The sequence below is a fragment of the Electrona antarctica genome (genome assembly GCF_951216825.1).
Source record: "Electrona antarctica genome assembly, chromosome: 22".
Taxonomy (NCBI): Eukaryota; Metazoa; Chordata; class Actinopteri; order Myctophiformes; family Myctophidae; genus Electrona; species Electrona antarctica.
Genome location: NC_136805.1, coordinates 37,278,741 through 37,298,153, shown reverse-complemented (window position 1 = coordinate 37,298,153; position 19,413 = coordinate 37,278,741). Strand labels below are relative to the sequence as shown.

The 19,413-nt window shown below is 44.1% G+C and overlaps 1 protein-coding gene across 1 annotated transcript in view; it reads right to left on the bottom strand.

Annotated features, from left to right (window-relative positions):
- Positions 1-19,413, bottom strand: part of dock1 (dedicator of cytokinesis 1) — a gene marked incomplete at its 5' end in the record, with an annotated part of 409,371 nt that overhangs the window by 24,970 nt on the left and 364,988 nt on the right. Inside the window, 2 exons of the mRNA XM_079492379.1 lie at positions 9,532-9,615; positions 11,854-12,030. Of these exons, the coding sequence (XP_079348505.1) occupies positions 9,532-9,615; positions 11,854-12,030 (261 nt within the window). The remainder of the gene's footprint in view (positions 1-9,531; positions 9,616-11,853; positions 12,031-19,413) is intronic.

The following is a 19,413-nucleotide window of genomic DNA, read 5'->3' as shown; positions in this document are numbered from 1 at the left end:
ACAGGGTTTGTGTGGCCAATTAACGATAATTCTGGGGGTCCTTGACATTAAATATTTTTGAGAACCACTGACATAGCAACATAAGTTTGTCTGAAAACTGTCAGGATTTAGAAGACTTTATAGAATTTGTTCTCATTTATATCAGTTCTCATGTCAAAATGGGTTAAAAGCGGAAGTCTTGCAATCCCAGATCTGACCACCAGGCGGCGGCAGCTTCAATGTTCTATCTCGGTTTATAAGTTGGTGAACCAATAGGGAGCCGGCATCGGGTTTCCAGCACTAGTTTGACTCCGCCTCTCTAGTCCTTGGAGAGCGTTCTTTCAGGCTATCTATCTGTTCATTGACCGCTTGTTGTCAAATGTCAAGCTGTACAAAGTGAACACCGAGCAAGTATAGTTCCACAAAGGTCTGTTTACTAAGTATAAAGAGCTGAAATGGTTAAACCTCTGCTTGGCAACCGACTCACACACATCTCGGCTATGGGAGCTTTCTTACCAGCGCTTTGAACATAAAACACTGGCATAATTCTTTAAATCATTTAGAGAAAGCGGTTGAGCTTCAGTACTCAAACTCCAGTGTACACGTCCAAAAGATGAGAAAGGTCGCAGAGCTCACACTTCAGGTCAAAGAGGATGACATGCTGACATTTACACTTCCACGCACGCATGCACACAAACGCACACACAAACATCCAGCGGTTGCGCGTCGCGGAACGGATCCGTCAGCAGAGAAGTGGAAACATGGGCGTTTCGTCCTCTTTGACCTGCGGTTTACTCCACTATACATCTCAGAACCAAATACAGTCCAATATTCACTCAATCAAAAAAGAACGTGTACCTCCACTACTGCACCGCAACAGGAACTTTGAACCAGAAAGGGCAGGAATGGACTTTATTCTTTTATTTTTTATTTTTTTACAGCAGAGCATCTTGACATACTTGCCTACTTCAATTAGATCAATTATTTAATTTCCTGTTCTCAAAATGTCTTTGTTTGATTAGCTCAAATCTACTTGTCCTTGCTTTTGATTCTTGTTTTATATTATTTGACTCTTGTTTTATATAATTGACTATTCTTTTGGTGTAACAGATGTAGAAAGGCCTGGGATGGAGTGAGAGAGGCCACGTGTATCTTCTATGGATGTTACTGTTAATTGCTGTGCGATCTGTTTCTTGTCATTGTTTCTGTGTTGTGCCTGAGGACCCCGTCGAAAATGCTGCGATGCATCTCAAGGGGTTTGTCCTGTTTTTCAACAGCCAAAGTATAACATTAATGCTTTTAAAACACCAAAAGGGGTTCCCGTCCTGAATGGTTTAAATAGGGGCGTGTTTCATTTGGGAGCCAGCATTGAGACGGCACACGGTATAACACCTCAAATGAAACAAACACAACCGTCGCACATAATTAATGTTATTATTACCTTCAGGAGTCGGTGTTTACCCGTCACAACGGCCACTGTGGGGGGGGGGGGGGGGTCTCTATTGTTACAGACTGTCTGCTTCCATTTATGACTGACTCCATAAACCAGACCGTGTGCACTCATCCTCTCCGCAGGTTGTTGGGAAACATTAATTATCTAATCAAACAATATCCGGAACAAACTCCACTAGAGAAAAACAACCTCGCAATTATCAAGTACTTCTAAATCCAAGCTAAAGACGTTTCTGTTTTTCCCGCTGCTAGTTTTCTTTTTAAAAATGTATTTATTAGACAACAAAAAATAGGCAATCTACAAGCACACACGTCACAACATGCCATGATGCGACGCGTTGTGAGCTTGAAATCCGGCAATTACAACAGGAGTCTGTTTTGAAGAGGTGGTAAATCGTGGTAAAATGTCATAGATAGCTTCATTGACTATCAGCATTTGGTGGCTGATTTTTTGTTTATTCCAGACATTTAACCAACCTCAACCTTCAATACTTGACCCCCCCCCCCCCTGCATGAAGTAACTCTCTCTGAGGACCCCCTATGGGTCACGGACCCCGTGTTGAAGACCTCTAAAATACAAAAAAACTGGCCTTCGCCCAGGGTTTACGCACTACAGCGCATACACGACGAATCGCATGATGTGCCAGAGATATTGTCATAGCTCATTACCTGATTTTCCTACCTAATTATCAGATGAGTTCATTGGGTGTGTGTGTGTGTGTGTGTGTGTGTGTGTGTGTGTGTGTGTGTGTGTGTGTGTGTGCGACGTGCGTTCAGTTCTGTTGATTGGACTGGGGTGTCTTTTTGCCTTCATTTGTCTCCTTCTGACACATTTAGGGATGAGAGGTAAACAAGCCCTGGTGTTTCTGGCAGGAGGAGGAGAGACAGACCTCTGATCTGCCGTTCTCACATCAGAACATCTCTGCTTTAGTCATCACTTTAACCCGTTCTGACCTGAGATCAGATTCTAAAAAATAATGTCTTCTACATCCTGACAGTTTTCTTAAAAAGCTATGTTTCTATATGTCAGTCCTTCTTCGATTTTTCAAAAATAGCAGACCTACAAGCTCGTAGCGCGCCACTCGGTGGCGCGCTATGAGCTTGTAGATCTGCTATTTTTCAATAGCTAAAGCATAACATAATGCTAACACCAAAAGGGGTTCCCGCCCAAAATGGGTTAAAGATGTGTGTGCGCGTGTGCGTGCGCGTGTGTACTTGTGTTACTATACTTATGAGGGCCAAATGCAGTGGCGGAAGAAGTACTCTGACGCTTTACGTAGGTAAAAGTATCGATACTGCAATGTAGCAATGCTCTGTTACAAGTAAAAGTCCGCAATTAAAAATGTACTTGAGTAAAAGAACAGAAGTATAGGCTATTGGTATCAAAATGTGCTTGTAGTACATACAGTATAAAAATCTTTTGAAAATAGTCACATAGCGACCCATTGTGACATTAAGTTTAGGTTTAAGGGTTGGTGTTGGAGTTCTGACCAACCGGATTTACCGAAAATAGACAATTTACAAGCTTGTGAGCTTGTAAATCGTCTATTTTCGTGTGTGTGTGCGCGTGTGTCTGTGCGTGTGTGTGTGTGTGTGTGTGTGTGTGTGTGTGTGTGTGTGTGTGTGTGCGTGTGTGTGTGTGTGTGTGTGTGTGGCGTGGGGGTCGGAGCCATGGATGACAGTTTTAATCATTCATTTTGTGCCGGAGGAAGCAGTGTCTTGACTCGGGAAGGTTTTCTTTTTTAAAAACACTCACTCAACAGAATGTGAAAGACATTCCTCCTCAGAAACCCCGTCACACTTCTGCCAAGAAAGGAACCCTTTCAAGTCTTTTTTTACTTGGAAGCCCAGACATAACTTGTAAAGTTCGACGGAGATCCTCCTAATTACTACCAATGGTTTGGGGTCATTCAGATCGGGTTAAGAAAGGCAGTGTGACATTTCATTCACCTCTCTGATGCAGAACGGAATCCTGTCTTTTTCAAAGTCTTTCTTAACAAAATGAAACCTATGCTGCGGGCGTACCATTCTGCCAAAATAGGTGAATATTCGACGGAAAATAGCTCGTTATTTTTCCGTAAAGAGATTTGGAGTATAGGGAGAAAACGAGGGTGTTCATACTGTGCATCAGAGGAAAGGCCCCGCTCAACTCAATGAGTTTAAGGTCAAACCGGGTGAAGATACTTAACAACTCGAACAACAAAGGAAACCTTCCGCAATTTTCAAAAGAACGACGTCGAGATAAAACAAAAAAGTCTTCTGAAAGAATATATGTTCAATTTTCAAAGATTTGTGCCGCATTTTCACTATTTTTCAAAAATCGAATGAGCTTGTAGATCTGCTCTTTTTCAATAGCTAAATTGTAACATAATGTTTAAAACACCAAAAGGGGTTCCCGCCCAAAATGGGTTAAGTACATTTTGAAGGCAAAACATTTGTACTTTTACTCAAGTACATTTTTAAATTCGACTCGTTTTTATACGTATTTCTTATTGCAGTATTGATACTTTTACTTAAGTAAAACATTCGAGTGCTTTTTGCACCACTGCCAGAATCACAACTAAGCGTGCAGCGTATCCGTTTCTGATGCACAGCACCACATATCTGGAACACACTCCCAGAAAAACTGCAAGTCTGCTGCAACTCTTCAGTTTTGGGATCCTTTGTTGTGCTGCACTGTGCTTTTATTATCTTCTTTTTATTTATTTACTTTGCTATTCTCTTAACTCTGTAATGACTATTTTATACTGTTTTCAAATAAACTTTTTTTATTAAAGAACTGGATAGATGGGAAGACCCTGGTTACTGAACACACTCACACACTCTACTACAGCAATGATTGCTATCGGAATCTAAAGCCCTTTAACCCATTTTGACATGAGATCAGATTCTAAAAATGTCTTCTACATCCTGACAGTTTTCTGAAAAAGCTATGTTTCTATGTCAGTCGTTCTTCGATTTTTCAAAAATAGCAGACCTACAAGCTCGTAGCGCGCCACCGAGTGGCGCGCTATGAGCTTGTAGATCTGCTATTTTTCAATAGCTAAAGCATAACATAACGCTAACACCAAAAGGGGTTCCCGCCCAAAATGGGTTAACCCTTATTTAATACTAAAATAAATACATTAATATTCTTTAATGAGAGTTATCTGTATTAATAAGAAAGCAGCCTTCTAAGTATCGCATTTGTATCTGTCTCACACATCCCATAATTAGGGATGGCGCTCGAAATCCGATACCCGAAAAAAAGGCAATAAGAAGCTTATTGAGCACCCGGTATCAATAAGCTTTGGGCTTATCAAGCCTGCTATCGAGCATACACACACAACAAACTGTGCTTCTTCTCTTCAGTGGTTCATAGGGATAGTTGAGGTGCTATAGGGCAGTGCTTTTCAACCTTTATCAATGTCTACTTATTCAGCATTTAACACCATGGAGGCCCGGGGCGGAGTTCTCCGTCAAGGTCATGGTCAAGTGCCCAAGCCGGAGATTGATAAATAGGACGGAGATTAATGATATCAAAACCGATCGCTTCGCTCCACAGCCTAGGAGCGCTTGTTGCCCAATCCGATCACATGTCAAACAGTGACACGTCATCGAAAATGTTCCCTGCCTGTTTAGCTGACGAAAACGAAAATCTTAAAACGATCATAATGGGGCACATGGATGAAATAGTTCCGGGCAAGCAAGGTGTTAACAGTTTCTCCAATATTATATTCCAAAAGTAAAAAAAGGTCAATTGCCGTCCATCTGTTAGAAAAGTACTGTATTTGAAGGCCCTAGTAAAATGTAGTGCAAATGATATTTTGTTCTGGTTAAATAAATATGAACTTTTTATTTATAAAGAGCTGAACATGCATGGAGATGTTATCGTAATTATTACAGTATTATTCATAATATAGTCATTATTGCACAAATAAATGGTTGTTTTAATGATAGGCAAAACAATTTTTTTACTTTTCTCATCTTCATTTAATTTTAGATGGTGGTCAGCCACACACTAACAGTCACTCACAACTGGCCGAAAAAAAAAGAAGATAATTTATTGTTGTATCTAGTCTTTCCACAAAATAATAGAAAATGCTCGACACGGGGGCTCGATAAGAACCCGGCTCGATAATCCTGATCGAGAAGGTGCTCGTTATCAATCAAAATTAACGAGCTCCATCCTTAGCCATAATGGTTGGGCTTTGCATTATTGTCTCCGCCAGGCATGTGTTGCACCCCGTCCGTCCGTCCGTCTGTCCGTCCGTGGGCAGCTAATCTCCGGCACCGTTGGCCTGATCGACATATAACAGTGTGCACACCTTAGAGTATATATGAATAGAGACGGCACCCGGAGGAAACCCTGAGGAGAAATGGACATAGTGGCCGAATTTGGTATTGCAGCGCTGGGCCAAACACATGAACGCGCTTGTCCATTGACTATCATTGTGCACGTTCATGACGACACGTGAACGCTGTTTCATACGTGAACGCCGCTGTTTCATACGTGAACGCGTGCAATGATAGTCAACGGGCAGCGCGTTCATGTGTTTGGGGCAAATCCATCCCAGAATGCACTCTGTTCTTGAGTGAAATCGCCTCATGCGCTTTTGAGCAACTTAATGCAAGTGGATGGGAGGAGATATCCGGTGCCGTCTCTATTCATATATACTCTAAGGTGCACACACACTCCCTTGGATGCCAGAGAACAACATCTACCCCAGATGTTCCACATGGGCCTGTCGTAGCGCCACCAGGAGGCTTTTTTTGGGGTTGCACATGTCTTACTCCTACGGCATATTACTCCTACAGATTTTGATCTGTAGGAGTAAGATCTCTATAGTCATGTGACCGATGTGTCCGATATCATATTCCACCCCGGTTGGTGAATTTCTAACATTTGCTGGCCCACAATAAGCTAACCAATCATATCATTATATGGTATCATATTATTATGATACCATACCAGCTCAGTGGCCTTGTGGTTAGAGTGTCCGCCCTGATACTGGGAGGTCGGGGTTCGATCCCCGGCTGGGTCATACCAAAGACTCTAAAAAATGGGACCCAGTGCCTCCCTGCTTGACACTCAGCATCAAGGGTTGGATTGGGGGTAAGTCCCTGCGACATACTAGCGTCATGTCCAGGGGGTGTACTTGTACATCAAGCTGCCTCACGCTACAGAAACCGGAGATAGGCACCTGCCCCCTATGGGCCTCATGGCTCGGCAAGGCTACTAATACCAACCTAACAAAAATGGCCAAATCTGTTCGTTCTGAGCTCAACATTTCTTAGGAAATGGCTGTGTCAAAAAGACACACGGCTGTGAGGAAATGAGACGGATGCATTTCTGCAACGCAACGCTCCAGGAGGCTAAGAACAAGCGCTTGGCAGGGAGAGAAGATTATTCATAATCAGATGAGTTCACCAGGAGACGACGACAGAGTGCCAAGATGACCTATTTATTTTTTGAAACAGCCGAAAACAAAAAGCTACTCTCCTCCAAACCAAAATGAAATTAATTTCTCCTTTCTGTGGGGACTGAACTGACAGGCACAAGGAGCTCCCATGTGTATCCGAACCCCCGTTTGTGTGTTCATAACCATGGAAACCGAACATGAGGCATGAAAAACATGTCCTCCCGTGTAATACTGATGATTATCCTGGAGTGCAGAGTGGGCACTGGGCACACATTGTGTATTTGTGCTCGCATTGTTGAGATGGTTAGTTGGAAACAACATTACAAGTAGTTGATCTTATTATTCAGCGCACACGTCTCAAGTCCCGGCGGCCCTTTGCCACACAGGCCCAGGAACTGCTCCGCACAACACCAGCTGACACCTCCAAGGCTTCCAACAATAACCACATTATAGAAACACTTAACAACACTCCTCTGAACGGGGTTGATGACTACAAGTATTTGGGTTCATATATATCTTCTTCCCAAAAGGACTTTCAAACTAGGAAGGGTATGGCCTGGTCAGCCTGCAATGACATGCATAAGATCTGGTCATCCCAGCTTAGTAAGATGTTAAAAGTAAAAATACTTAGGACGACCGTTGAGCCGATTCTACTCTATGGCTCCGAGACATTTAGATAGCATTTTTGTAGACATAGCACTCTATAGTGTATACGCATAATTTCATTATATAGATATTCCACTGTTATATTATTATTTATTTGATGTACAGTAGTTTTGTTCTTGCTTACTCTGCTAAATGCCTAAATTGTAAACCAGATCATTGATCCAAGAGCCACGGTGAAAGTGAGAAAGAACCACATGGATATTGTGTGGTGTGTTTGATCGTTTATCCCATTCTGGGCGGGAACCCCTTTTGGTGTTTTAACTAAGCATTATGTTATACTTAAACTAGCTATTGAAAAATAGCAGATCTACAAGCTCATAGCGCGCCACCGAGTGGTGCGCTACGAGCTTGTAGGTCTGCTATTTTTGAAAAATCGTGAAAATGCGGCACACATCTTTGAATATATATTCTTTCAGAAGACTTTTTTTTTATTTCGACGTCAGGTCTACATGGGTTATATGCCCCTGATATTATACTCGCAAGTCGGTATTACGCATATACACAAACATTCTGTATTTCCATCCTAAATCAGGCGTACGGGTGTGTGCGTAACGAAAGTACATTTACTCCAGTACAGTACTTAACCTAACAATAATTATGTAAACTTATATAACTCTGTACTTCTCCTTGAATAAAGACATTTAAAAAAAGTACGGTATACTAAAGTACAATTTTGAGCATTATTTTCTCCCTGCCAATTACTTTTGGTAATAGTATTATTTGGCTTATAGTACTTACTTAGAAGTATATCTTCTTGACGCCAACACATTTGTACTGTTAGTAGTATATTATTGATACCTACCGGTATATAAAACAATGTAAGTACTTTTATTTTACCACCATGCACTGCCTCTTGTCTTGCTGTGTATGCACTTCCTCCTCCCAGCCCTGCGGGGGTTGTGTGTGTGTGTGTGTGTGTGTGTGTGTGTGTGTGTGTGTGTGTGTGTGTGTGTGTGTGTGTGTGTGTGGGGAGGTGGGTGCAGCGCACGCAAAACCTTCATCATCTCTCGTTCTCTCTCTATGCTTGCTTCAGCAACCTTCCACTCCACACAAACACACACGCATAGACACGCATACACACGCACACACACACACGCACACACGATTGTACCCACTGAACTTTTTGACACAGATTTCCCCCCGCTCCGTTTAGTTACAGTTAGCGGCTTGCTTTCCCCCGCACCTGAGGGAGCGAGAGTCCCCCCTCACACCGAGAGTCCCCCCCCCCCCCAGCCCCCCCCCTCACACCGACGGAGCGAGAGTCCCCCCCCCAGCCCCCTCACACCGACGGAGCGAGAGTCCCCCCCCCAGCCCCCCCCCTCACACCGACGGAGCGAGAGTCCCCCCCCCAGCCCCCTCACACCGACAGAGCGAGAGTCCCCCCCCCAGCCCCCCCCTCACACCGACGGAGCGAGAGTCCCCCCCCCAGCCCCCCCTCGACACCGACGGCGCTGTTATGCGACCTCTTCTGCGAGAGCGTTCCGTCTGTGACACGTTGCATGCGAGCTTCAAGCTTTTCTTCGGACGCTGCGCTTTAGTAAGGTGAGACACCTCTTCAGTCGTAAATGCCACCACACATACTGTACGACCATGAAAAGTAATTTACACTATTGAGCATGGCCCAGGTGTGTATATATATAGCTCCTATTTTACACACACTCACACACACACACACTCACACACACACACACACACACACACACACACACGCACACACAGAGAAAATGGGACTTGGGAAAACCACTTGACACCCAGAAATGTAATGTATATCCACACTCTCACTCTCACACACACCTTTTCAGACTGAAATGCGTCCACATAGGCGACACGAAAAGTAATTTACACTCTTCAGCATGGCCCAGGTGGATATACTGTACACTGTACAGCATACAGATCGTATCGCACGCGCGCACGCACGTACGCACGCACGCACGCACGCACGTACGCACGTACGCACGCACACACACACACACACACACACACACACTCACACACACAAGATTGTCGTCCAGTGCACCAGTCTCACTCTCACCTGCCAGGCGATAAGGTCCTTCAGCTTGTCGATCTTCTCCAGGTCTTCTGGGTGATCCTGCATGTACTTGTCATTGAAGAAGGCCTGTAGGGGGGAGAGAGAGAGAGAGAGAGAGAGAGAGAGAGAGAGAGAGAGAGAGAGAGGGAGTAAGATTCACACAAACGCACACTTCCTCCGTCTCGGTTCATCTCCATAAGAAATGAAATGGTTCCAAAGCACTGATACATAATAATGGCAAACCAACCGACCGCCTGTGACTCCATGTTTTATAGGTGGCAAACACACCAGAGGTAAGAGAGTGTAATTCCTCTCACAGATGAGCTGCCGTGGCGCTCACGTGCGACGCCTAACCCATAAACCACTGGGGGGGAAGAAAAAAAAAACCTAGAGGATCGAAACTGTACCGGGGATAATAACCCATTTAGGCCTGACGTCGAAATAAAAAAAAACGTTCGCTCTGAAAGAATATATATTCAAAGATCATTTTCACGATTTTGTAGCGCGCCACCGAGTGGCGCGCTATGAGCTTGTAGATCTGCTATTTTTTAATAGCTAGAGTATAACATAATGCTTAGTTAAAACACCAAAAGGGGTTCCCGCCCAGAATGGGATAAAGCCAGATTTATAACTTTGTTGTGCAGGCGGACGTAGCCGATTCACAAGCTCACAGCACATCGCTGTGGATGCGGCGCGTTGTGAACCTGTAAAATCGTCTATTTCCAGACAGTCGTGCGAGAGGGCATAAATTAGGCGGAACGCGTACAGTACATGTACAGTAGGAGGCTTCTCAGCGAGGGGGGGAGGGGCCCCACCGCGCGCTCACATCAAAATGAACACCGCTTCCTAATGGCCTATATGACATTTACGAGGCAAACAATGCGCGGGCAGCGGGGGTGACGATGATGAAAACAAATGTCCCGATTGGCACGATGCCATGCTCGGAGCTCGCTAGGGCTCATGGAATATGCATGAAGTTTCCAGGAGGAGGAGGAGGTTGCTTTGAAAAGCTTTGCAGCGAGCCGTGAACGAGAGAGAACCTGGCGAACGCGCGGGCCGAAAACATAAAGGCGGACTGGCGGTGTTTGACATTTTGTGAACTTGCTGAGGTGGGCGGATTTAACACTCAAATAGCCTGAAAAAGCCTTCTAGACATTTTTTTTTCTTTTTCTTTACGGAGAATATAGGAACAGATATATGTACTCTGCAATGTGTGGACCTTGCATCTTCTGTTCCCATTGAAAGGTGAAAATGTTCCATTCTATTCTATAATTTAACAGCTTTAACCCATTTAGGCCTGACGTCGAAATAAAAAACAAGTCTTCTGAAAGAATATATATTCAAAGATTTGTGCCGCATTTTCACGATTTTTCAAAAATAGCAGACCTACAAGCTCATAGCGCGCCACTCGGTGGCGCGCTATGAGCTTGTAGATCTGCTATTTTTCAATAGCTAAAGCATAACATAATGCTAACACCAAAAGCGGTTCCCGCCCAAAATGGGTTAATGCCGACAATTTACGGCCGTCTTTCAGGCTAGACTGCCTATATGATTAAAGTTACCTTTGAACAGCCAGTGCACCGACCGCCGAGTTGCTTGTCATGAAAATCCACTTTAAAACGGTGTATTCGCTTGTTGTATTGTAGGCTTGTTCCTCCGGCAGACTCTCCATTGTAAACAATGGGGACTCAATTTCCCAGAACCCTTTGCACGCCGGCGCGACGGACGTTTTTGCGATGACGTCATCAAAACGCGTCTCATATATCCCATTCTGTCCGGTGGATTGACCGTATGACTTAAAAACGTGGATTAAACAATGAAAACACAACTCGGGCAACTCACGAATCGCAGGGAATGTGTTCTATTAATTCGGGCAACTCGTGAATAGAAGTGTTAATAGAACAGAATCTCATTCAATATTCTACTCTGATCTATAATCAGGAATATAAGTTCCAGGGTTGTTGGAAGAAGCAAATATTTGAGTTAAAAACGTTCGCTCTGAAAGAATATAGTCAAAGATTTGCGCCACATTTTCATGATAAAGAAAAAAAAAAGCAGATAAAGTATAACATAATCCTTTAACCCCTTTTGGGCGGGAACCCCTTTTGGTGTTTTAAGCACTATGACTATGTTATGCTTTAGCTATTGAAAAATAGCAGATCTACAAGTCTGCTACAAACTCAAATCTTTGCTTCTGGGGAGGTCCCTGGAACAACATATTTTCAGATGGGGGGGTCGGCGGCCAAATACATATATGTCAGGATTTAGAAGACATTTTGTAGAATCGAGCTCAGGTCTCAAACGGGGTTAAAGGTGTCGCTCTACCTTCTCGTAGTTGGCGAAGCCGCCCATGACGGCGGGGTCCACGATGCCGTTGAGCAGCATGGACAGAGGGTTGATGGGCAGGTTGGGGTCGTTGAGGTGCCTCTGGACGATGGTGCTGATCTTCTCCGTGGTCAGCTGCATGGTCTCCATGGCGTTCTCCAGGGGACTGATCTCCTCCTGATGATGACCATGGAACGACAAACGCAAAAAAACAAATCATTAAAAAAAAACTTTAAAACACTTTTTTCAAGATGTGGAATGCACTACTCCCCCCCCCCAATCATCTCAGAGTTTCCTTCCTCCTCCCTCCCTCCTCCTCCTCTCCTTCAAAACCTCACTCAAAACCCACCTCTTCAAGATAGCTTTCCCCATAGCTTTCTGGTTAAAACTCAATGGTCGCCAAGGACTTATTTAACTTCTTTTTCATGATGTCCTGGAGCGCCAAGGACGTGTTTTTCGTGTTTTATAACATGGTAAAAAAAATAATATATATATATAAAATAAAAGAAAATATATATGGTGGCGGTCTGGGCCTTTTGGCGCCCCCTGGTGGCGATGAATGAGTTAAGATGTCTCCCCCCCCCCATATCCATCCCTTGCTTAGCCTTTTATGTTTTTAACCCATTTAGGCCTGACGTCGAAATAAATTAAAAAAAGTCTTCTGAAAGAATATATATTCAAAGATTTGTGCCGCATTTTCACGATTTTTCAAAAATAGCAGACCTACAAGCTCGTAGCGCGCCACTCGGTGGCGCGCTACGAGCTTGTAGGTCTGCTATTTTTTCAATAGCTAAAGTATAACATAATGCTTAGTTAAAACACCAAAAGGGGTTCCCGCCCAGAATGGGTTAACCTAGCACTGATATTTTACTTGCTTTGCTTTGTTTTTCTCGTTTTCTTGAATTAAAGCGTGTTCCTAGTGTTTTATGTAAAGCGCCTTGGGAACTTAGAAAAGCACTATATAAATCTGAGCTATTATTATTATTATTATTATTATTATTAAGAGACCATTTGATTCAAGCTGTTCCCGAACACGATTGCCTGGTCCCCGCAGGCCAACTGCACCCAATGCTTTCACACATTGCATCGATCCGTATCAGAGTACACTTCAATCGGTCCCGAGACTATACACCTCCATGCGGTCCAGGGACCGGTTGGGTGATCCGCTCCGGGGAACGGTACGCAGCATTCACACTATACCACAACATCTGCCAAGTGATCCCGAGTGCACACCCTGGGGACCATAGTGTGAATCTGCGCTTATTGTCCCAGAGCAAGACACTTCTAACAACCTAGAACTACTCTCCACTGAGGGCTTATCATAAGCGTCTGAGCAGCCATCAGCCGGGTGAAGCCGACACTCCTTATTGGCCCCAATGGACTAACAAAACCAATATTAGATCGGCTATTTACGCAAACATTTAACCCCCGAATAGGGACAGTAGGTTTAAAAAAAATAAAAATGTGCTTTACTTCTCCGAAACTGTCCTCCCCCCCCCCCCCCCCCCCCTGTGATAAGCGGTGGTCAGTCACCCAGTCTCTGTAACTGTCATCACCTTCCCCTGCGCTGAGTGGTGGTCAGTCACAAAGTCAGAGGGTCAGTTAGTTCCATAATGGCGGTCATAACTCACAAGCCTACCTTCAAGGTGGTTATCTGTGTGTGTGTGTGTGACTGTGTGTGTGACTGTGTGGGTGTGTGTGTGTGTGTGTGTGTGTGTGTGTGTGTGTGTGCGCGCGCCGCTACTCGTGTCGAGCTCTCTCGGCTCGCCGCGTCAACACGAAGCCATGATGTCATCGTTAATCATTTGCCCGCTTATTCACCTGTGTCAGTACCGACCCGTCCGAACCCCGCCCCCCACCCTTCCCCTCCAATCCCCCGACCGACCCAGAATCATTTTTCCTTAACCCACTAAGACCTGAAGCAGATTCTACAAATGCCTTCTAAAACGAGGGACCCCCTCGAAAATGAAATGCTGCATCTCAAGGGGCTATATCCCTAAATGAGAATCTGAATCAGTGGTTCTCAAACTGTCAAGGACCCCCCTCAAAAAAAAAATATATAATATGTATTTAATTGGTGGAAGATTTGTGTGTAAAAAAAAAAGAAATTTTTTTTTTAACAAAATTATAGACACTAAAAAATAGCAGATGTACAAGCTCGCATCGCGGCACGAAGTGACGCTTTGTGAGCTTGTATATCTGCCATTTTTGAGAACCATGCACTATTCTAAAGCACTGTGAAAAACACAGACATGTTGCTATTGCTAAATATACAATAAATACATGTATACAGCAATAAAAAAACATCAATCTAAAAATGACACAGATGCTTTCCCGGTCGTGACGGATTAATGACTGGGGGTTACGCCATTAGAAGATGGGGCTGGATCCCCTCAGCTGCACACATTTATCACCCGAGGAGAGGCTGAGCAATGAATCATATTCTATACTGCCCCATACAGTAACGTGAACTCACGCTCGCAGCTGTCGGATGAAGACGGATGGCGAGCAGCGGGCATATAGGGAAATCTCCGCCGATTGCCGTGTCAACAGAATATGATGGGTGAACGGGGAGAAAGGGATGAATAAGATATTTGGCGAGCTCACCTCGGAGCGAGTCGAAGCCCTGAATGAGCTGAAGGAAAGGACCGATAATAACCGGCAAGAAGCGCTTGGCTGTTCACCAGTGGAGGAAGAAGAACTTTTTTTATAAAAGTAGTATGAAAGCTAGTGGTGGAAAGTAACTAAGTACTTGTACTTAAGTGCTGTAATTAAGTACGATTTTGAGGTCTTTTTTACTTTACTTGAGTATTTCCAATTTCCAATACTTTTACATCTCAGAGCCAAATGTTTTACTTTTACTCCACTACAATTATTTGTTACTAGTTACTTTGGGGATTTTAATTTTGATTAGAAAACAAACTCTGCTATTTTCAATAGATTTTGTAAACAGTTTGAACTTGTGAATTGGCACATTCTGCACAATGAGAACTTTTACTTTTAGTACTTTAAGTACATTTTGATGCCGATACGTTTGTACTTTTACTCAAGTACATTTTCAATTCCGTACTTTTACTTGTAACGAAGTAGTTCTAAATTGCAGTATTGGTACTTTTACTTTTTCCACCACTGTATAAAAGTAGCAACACCACAATATGGGAACACTCTCTCCACTCTCTCTGCATCCATAATATTACTGGAGGAAAAGTACAGGAGTATACACCCTCCAAATACACTTACAGCACCAGAAAGTAAGAATGTTTCGAAATGCTTTAGAAAATAGCAGAAGCTCACACAAGCTTCTGAGCTATAGGGTGGTGAACAGGAGTAGTAGTATACCAGAGGTGCTCAACCCTAACCCGGTGGGGGCTCCTCTATGGCAGGATAACAACATACAGTAGTGTGTCCTCCCGGTGGGGGCTCCGCTATGGCAGGATAACAACATACAGTAGTGTGTCCTCCCGGTGGGGGCTCCTCTACGGCAGGATAACAACATAGTGTGTCCTCCCGGTGGGGGCTCCTCTATGGCAGGATAACAACATACAGTAGTGTGTCCTCCCGGTGGGGGCTCCTCTATGGCAGGATAACAACATACAGTAGTGTGTCCTCCCGGTGGGGGCTCCTCTATGGCAGGATAACAACATACAGTAGTGTGTCCTCCCGGTGGGGGCTCCTCTACGGCAGGATAACAACATACAGTAGTGTGTCCTCCCGGTGGGGGCTCCTCTATGGCAGGATAACAACATACAGTAGTGTGTCCTCCCGGTGGGGGCTCCTCTATGGCAGGATACAATACACTGAATACAGTGTTGTTCTTGGCAGCAAATTTTGATTTTAGTTTTAGTCATAGTCTCTTGAATAGTTTTCATTTAGTTTTAGTCACATTTTAGTCACCTGGAATGTCTTGGTGTTTAGTCTAGTTTTAGTCGTTTTAGTTGCTTCTGGGGGTCCCTGCTGGGACTAAATGTTTTGAGATGCCGGTCGGGCGACCAAATACATAATCTCATAAAACATAAAACATATAATTGTGGGTGTCCTTGACATGAAAACATTTCAGCACCACTGATCTAGCAAATACGTTTTTCAGGAAAATGCTAGGATTTAACCCATTTAGGCCTGACCTCGAAATTTAAAAAAGTTCTTCTAAATCCTCCAGTTTTCTGAAATAAATATTTTCACGATTTTCAAAAATAGCAGACCTACAAGCTCGTAGCGCGCCACTCGGTGGCGCGCTACGAGCTTGTAGATCTGCTATTTTTCAATAGCTAAATGTTTAAAACACCAAAAGGGGTTCCCGCCCAAAATGGGTTTAAAGACATTTTGTAGAATTGGCCTCAGTTCTCAGGGTTAGAGACTATAGAGCGTCGCAGTCCCGACCCCTACCAGGGCCCAGGAAATGATTCCCCGTTCATTTTCCTCATAGACATTTCAAAAAGTATTTATTTAAAGACCTTTTGAGCCTCGTACAAAGCCAACTGGGGTTGTGACAAATCATGACAACACACACAATTTTTCGGGCCGAACAAATAATTAAAAATAAGAAGAAAACGGCAGGTTACAACACTCTTGTTTTTCTTCTTTGTAATTATTTGTTTGGTCCAAAATATTGTGTTTATTGTCATGATTTGTCACGACTCGAGTTGGCTTTGTATGACGCTTAAAAGGTCGACGACGAAGGCATTTGTAGAATCTGTTCTCAGGTCTAAATGGGTTAAGTACAGTTAAGTACAGTACTCAGTTAGGTACAGTACAGTACTCCTATAGTACTCCTATACCCACCAGTGGGTATAGGAGCTTGCACAGCGTGAGCCCCACAGAGAGGCTGCATGAGGAGGCCTATGGGGAAAGATAACATGCAGTGAGAGGCTGGAGAGAGAGAGAGACATGTCCCCCTGAAAAGAGCTATCAGACCTGGCAACCTTTGTAATGTCAATGCTCTCCATTTTGATGAATTAGCCCATTCTGTACGGGAACCCCTTTTGGTGTTTTTAAAAGCATTATGTTATACTTTAGCAATTGAAAAAATAGCAGATCTACAAGCTCATAGCGTGGCACCGAGTGGCGCGCTATGAGCTTGTAGGTCTGCTATTTTTGAAAAACCGTGAAAATGTGCCTCAAATCTTTGAATATATATTATTACAGAGTGAACATTTTTAACTCAAATCTTTGCTTCTGGGGAGGTCCCTGGAACAACATAATGTCAGATGGGGGGGCGGCGGAGGCATATTACATATCATTTTTGGGGTCCTTGACATGAAATATTGAGCACCACTGATTTTTCAGAAAACTGTCAGGATTTTGAAGACATTTTTTTTAATTTTCGACGTTAGGCCTAAATGGGTTAAGTCACAAACCTCCATTTGATACCCTTTTATTTTTTTATCTCTAGGACCCTAATCTACACCGTTAAAAATCCTCCGTTTTTTTTTATTTAACTCTGAGCGTGTAACCATTTGTACACGCTCAGAGTTACAGAGTCTGGAGCGGACTGGATGCTCAATGGAGATACCTTGGGGAGGAAAAGAGAGGGAAAGACAGAGAGAGAGACAGAGAGAGAGAGAGTGAGAGAGAGGTGCCCTTTTCACAGGCTATTCAGCAGCGGTTGACATGAAAGGGACTAATCAAAGCGACAAAGGGCATAATTGATTGCGCCGTTGCTCGTCCGCGGCTAATTACGCTAAGTAGTTAGCATTTGTTTTCTGGACAACACGGCGGCACATTAACCCATTTAGACCTGAGACGAAAAAAAAGTCTTCTAAATCCCAAAAGTTCACAAAAAAATCACAACCGTGTGAACTGAGTGGTGCTCTGAGTGGTGCTCTCCCCCTGCCCCCCCCCCCCCCCCCCCCCCCTCTCTCTCTCATTAGCAGGCACCAGTGCAGCACTATCTCTCTCTCTCTCTGTTTCTGGCACAACAGTGCCACTTTTGCCCCTACTGGTACTCATAGTCACATACATAGTCACAGACATTGCTGTTCCTTGGAGTGGTTGCACCACTCAAAAAAAAGTTTGACCCCTAGAATTATCTGTATTTGGCCTATGGTCCCCATCTCAACATATGCTGTTCCATAACAACCCCCAGAAGCGAAGATATGAGTGAGAAAACGTCCGCTGGGAAAATAATATATATTCAAAGATTTGCGCCACATTTTCACGATTCTTTTTCCAAAAATAGCAGACCTACAAGCTCATAGCGCGGCACTCGGTGACGCGCTATGAGCTTGTAGATCTGCTATTTTTCAATAGCTAAAGTATAACATAATGCTTAAAAACACCAAAAGGGGTTTCACCGTCCAGAATGGGTTAAAGGGGGGGAACGCAGTCCGGTGGTGGCGCGCCCCTGATTGATAACGCTATATAAGCCACTCCTGCGTGTGAACTGATAGCTCTCTGTCCTCCCCGTGTCTCTCCCCTCCCCCCCCTCCTCCTCGCATCGCATCGTCTGTCAGCCCGCACGGCTGGCATTCTCTCTGACACACCGTGTGTCAGCCTAAAATAGCACCGTGCCCGCCTGACGTGTTTTATAACACTTAGGATGCTAAGGATTACCTCTCAAATAAAACCGCGGGGGGCGCCTCAGACGTGTATAAGACTGAGGCTGAGGTCCTTTTTATCCCATTCCGGACGGGAACCCCCTTTGGTGTTTTAAAGCATTATGTTATACTTTTAAGTATTGAAAAATAGCAGAGCCACATTAGATAATTGACACAGGGGTGAAAAATGGGTTACAAAATGTGGCATAAAAAATATTTAAAAAATAGAAAAATATCAGATCTACAAGCTCGTAGCGCGTGTGTGTCGAGTGCCGTGCTACGAGCTTGTAGGTCCGCTATTTTTTTTAAATCGTTTGGATATATATTCTTTCAGAGCGAACGTTTTTAACTCAAATCTTTGCTTCTGGGGGGGTCCCTGGAACAACATATTTTCACAATGGGGGGGTAGGCGGCCAAATACATAGATTTTTGGGGACCTTGACATGAGAATGTTTAAGCACCACTACACTGACATAGAAACATGGGTTTTTCAGAGAACTGTCAGGATTTAGAAGCCATTTGTAGAATCGTCCTCAGGTCTAAATGGGTTAATGATATAAAACTCGATCGCTAAAATCCATTTTTGCTATAGGCTCAGCGCTCCAGGACATGTTTTGCGTGCGCGCAGCCCATATAGTATATACAAGGATAGAGACTGAACTGGCGCGAAGCTCCGCCCCCCCAGCTATTCATGTCAGTGGAAGTTGCTCAGTGGCGTTTTGAAGCACCCGGAAGACAGCCGGAAGTACCGTCTCAGAACGTTTACTTCCGCATTTGACCACCAAATTTTGGTGGTCAAATGCGGAAGTGCAACCGAGCGCTCAATGTTAAAGCCCAGCTGCACGGGGTTTCCCGGTCATGAATCCACGGGTCGGCCTGTAGTCCCTCCTCCTACCACTAGGGCCCAGTGCTTCAACGTTAAATAGCCTCACTGGCCCCTTGGCGCAGCCATTCACTACCTTGTTTACGGGCCAACACTCTTCCTTATTCTCTCCGAATCCACGGCGCTGTCCATGGTTTTGATCAG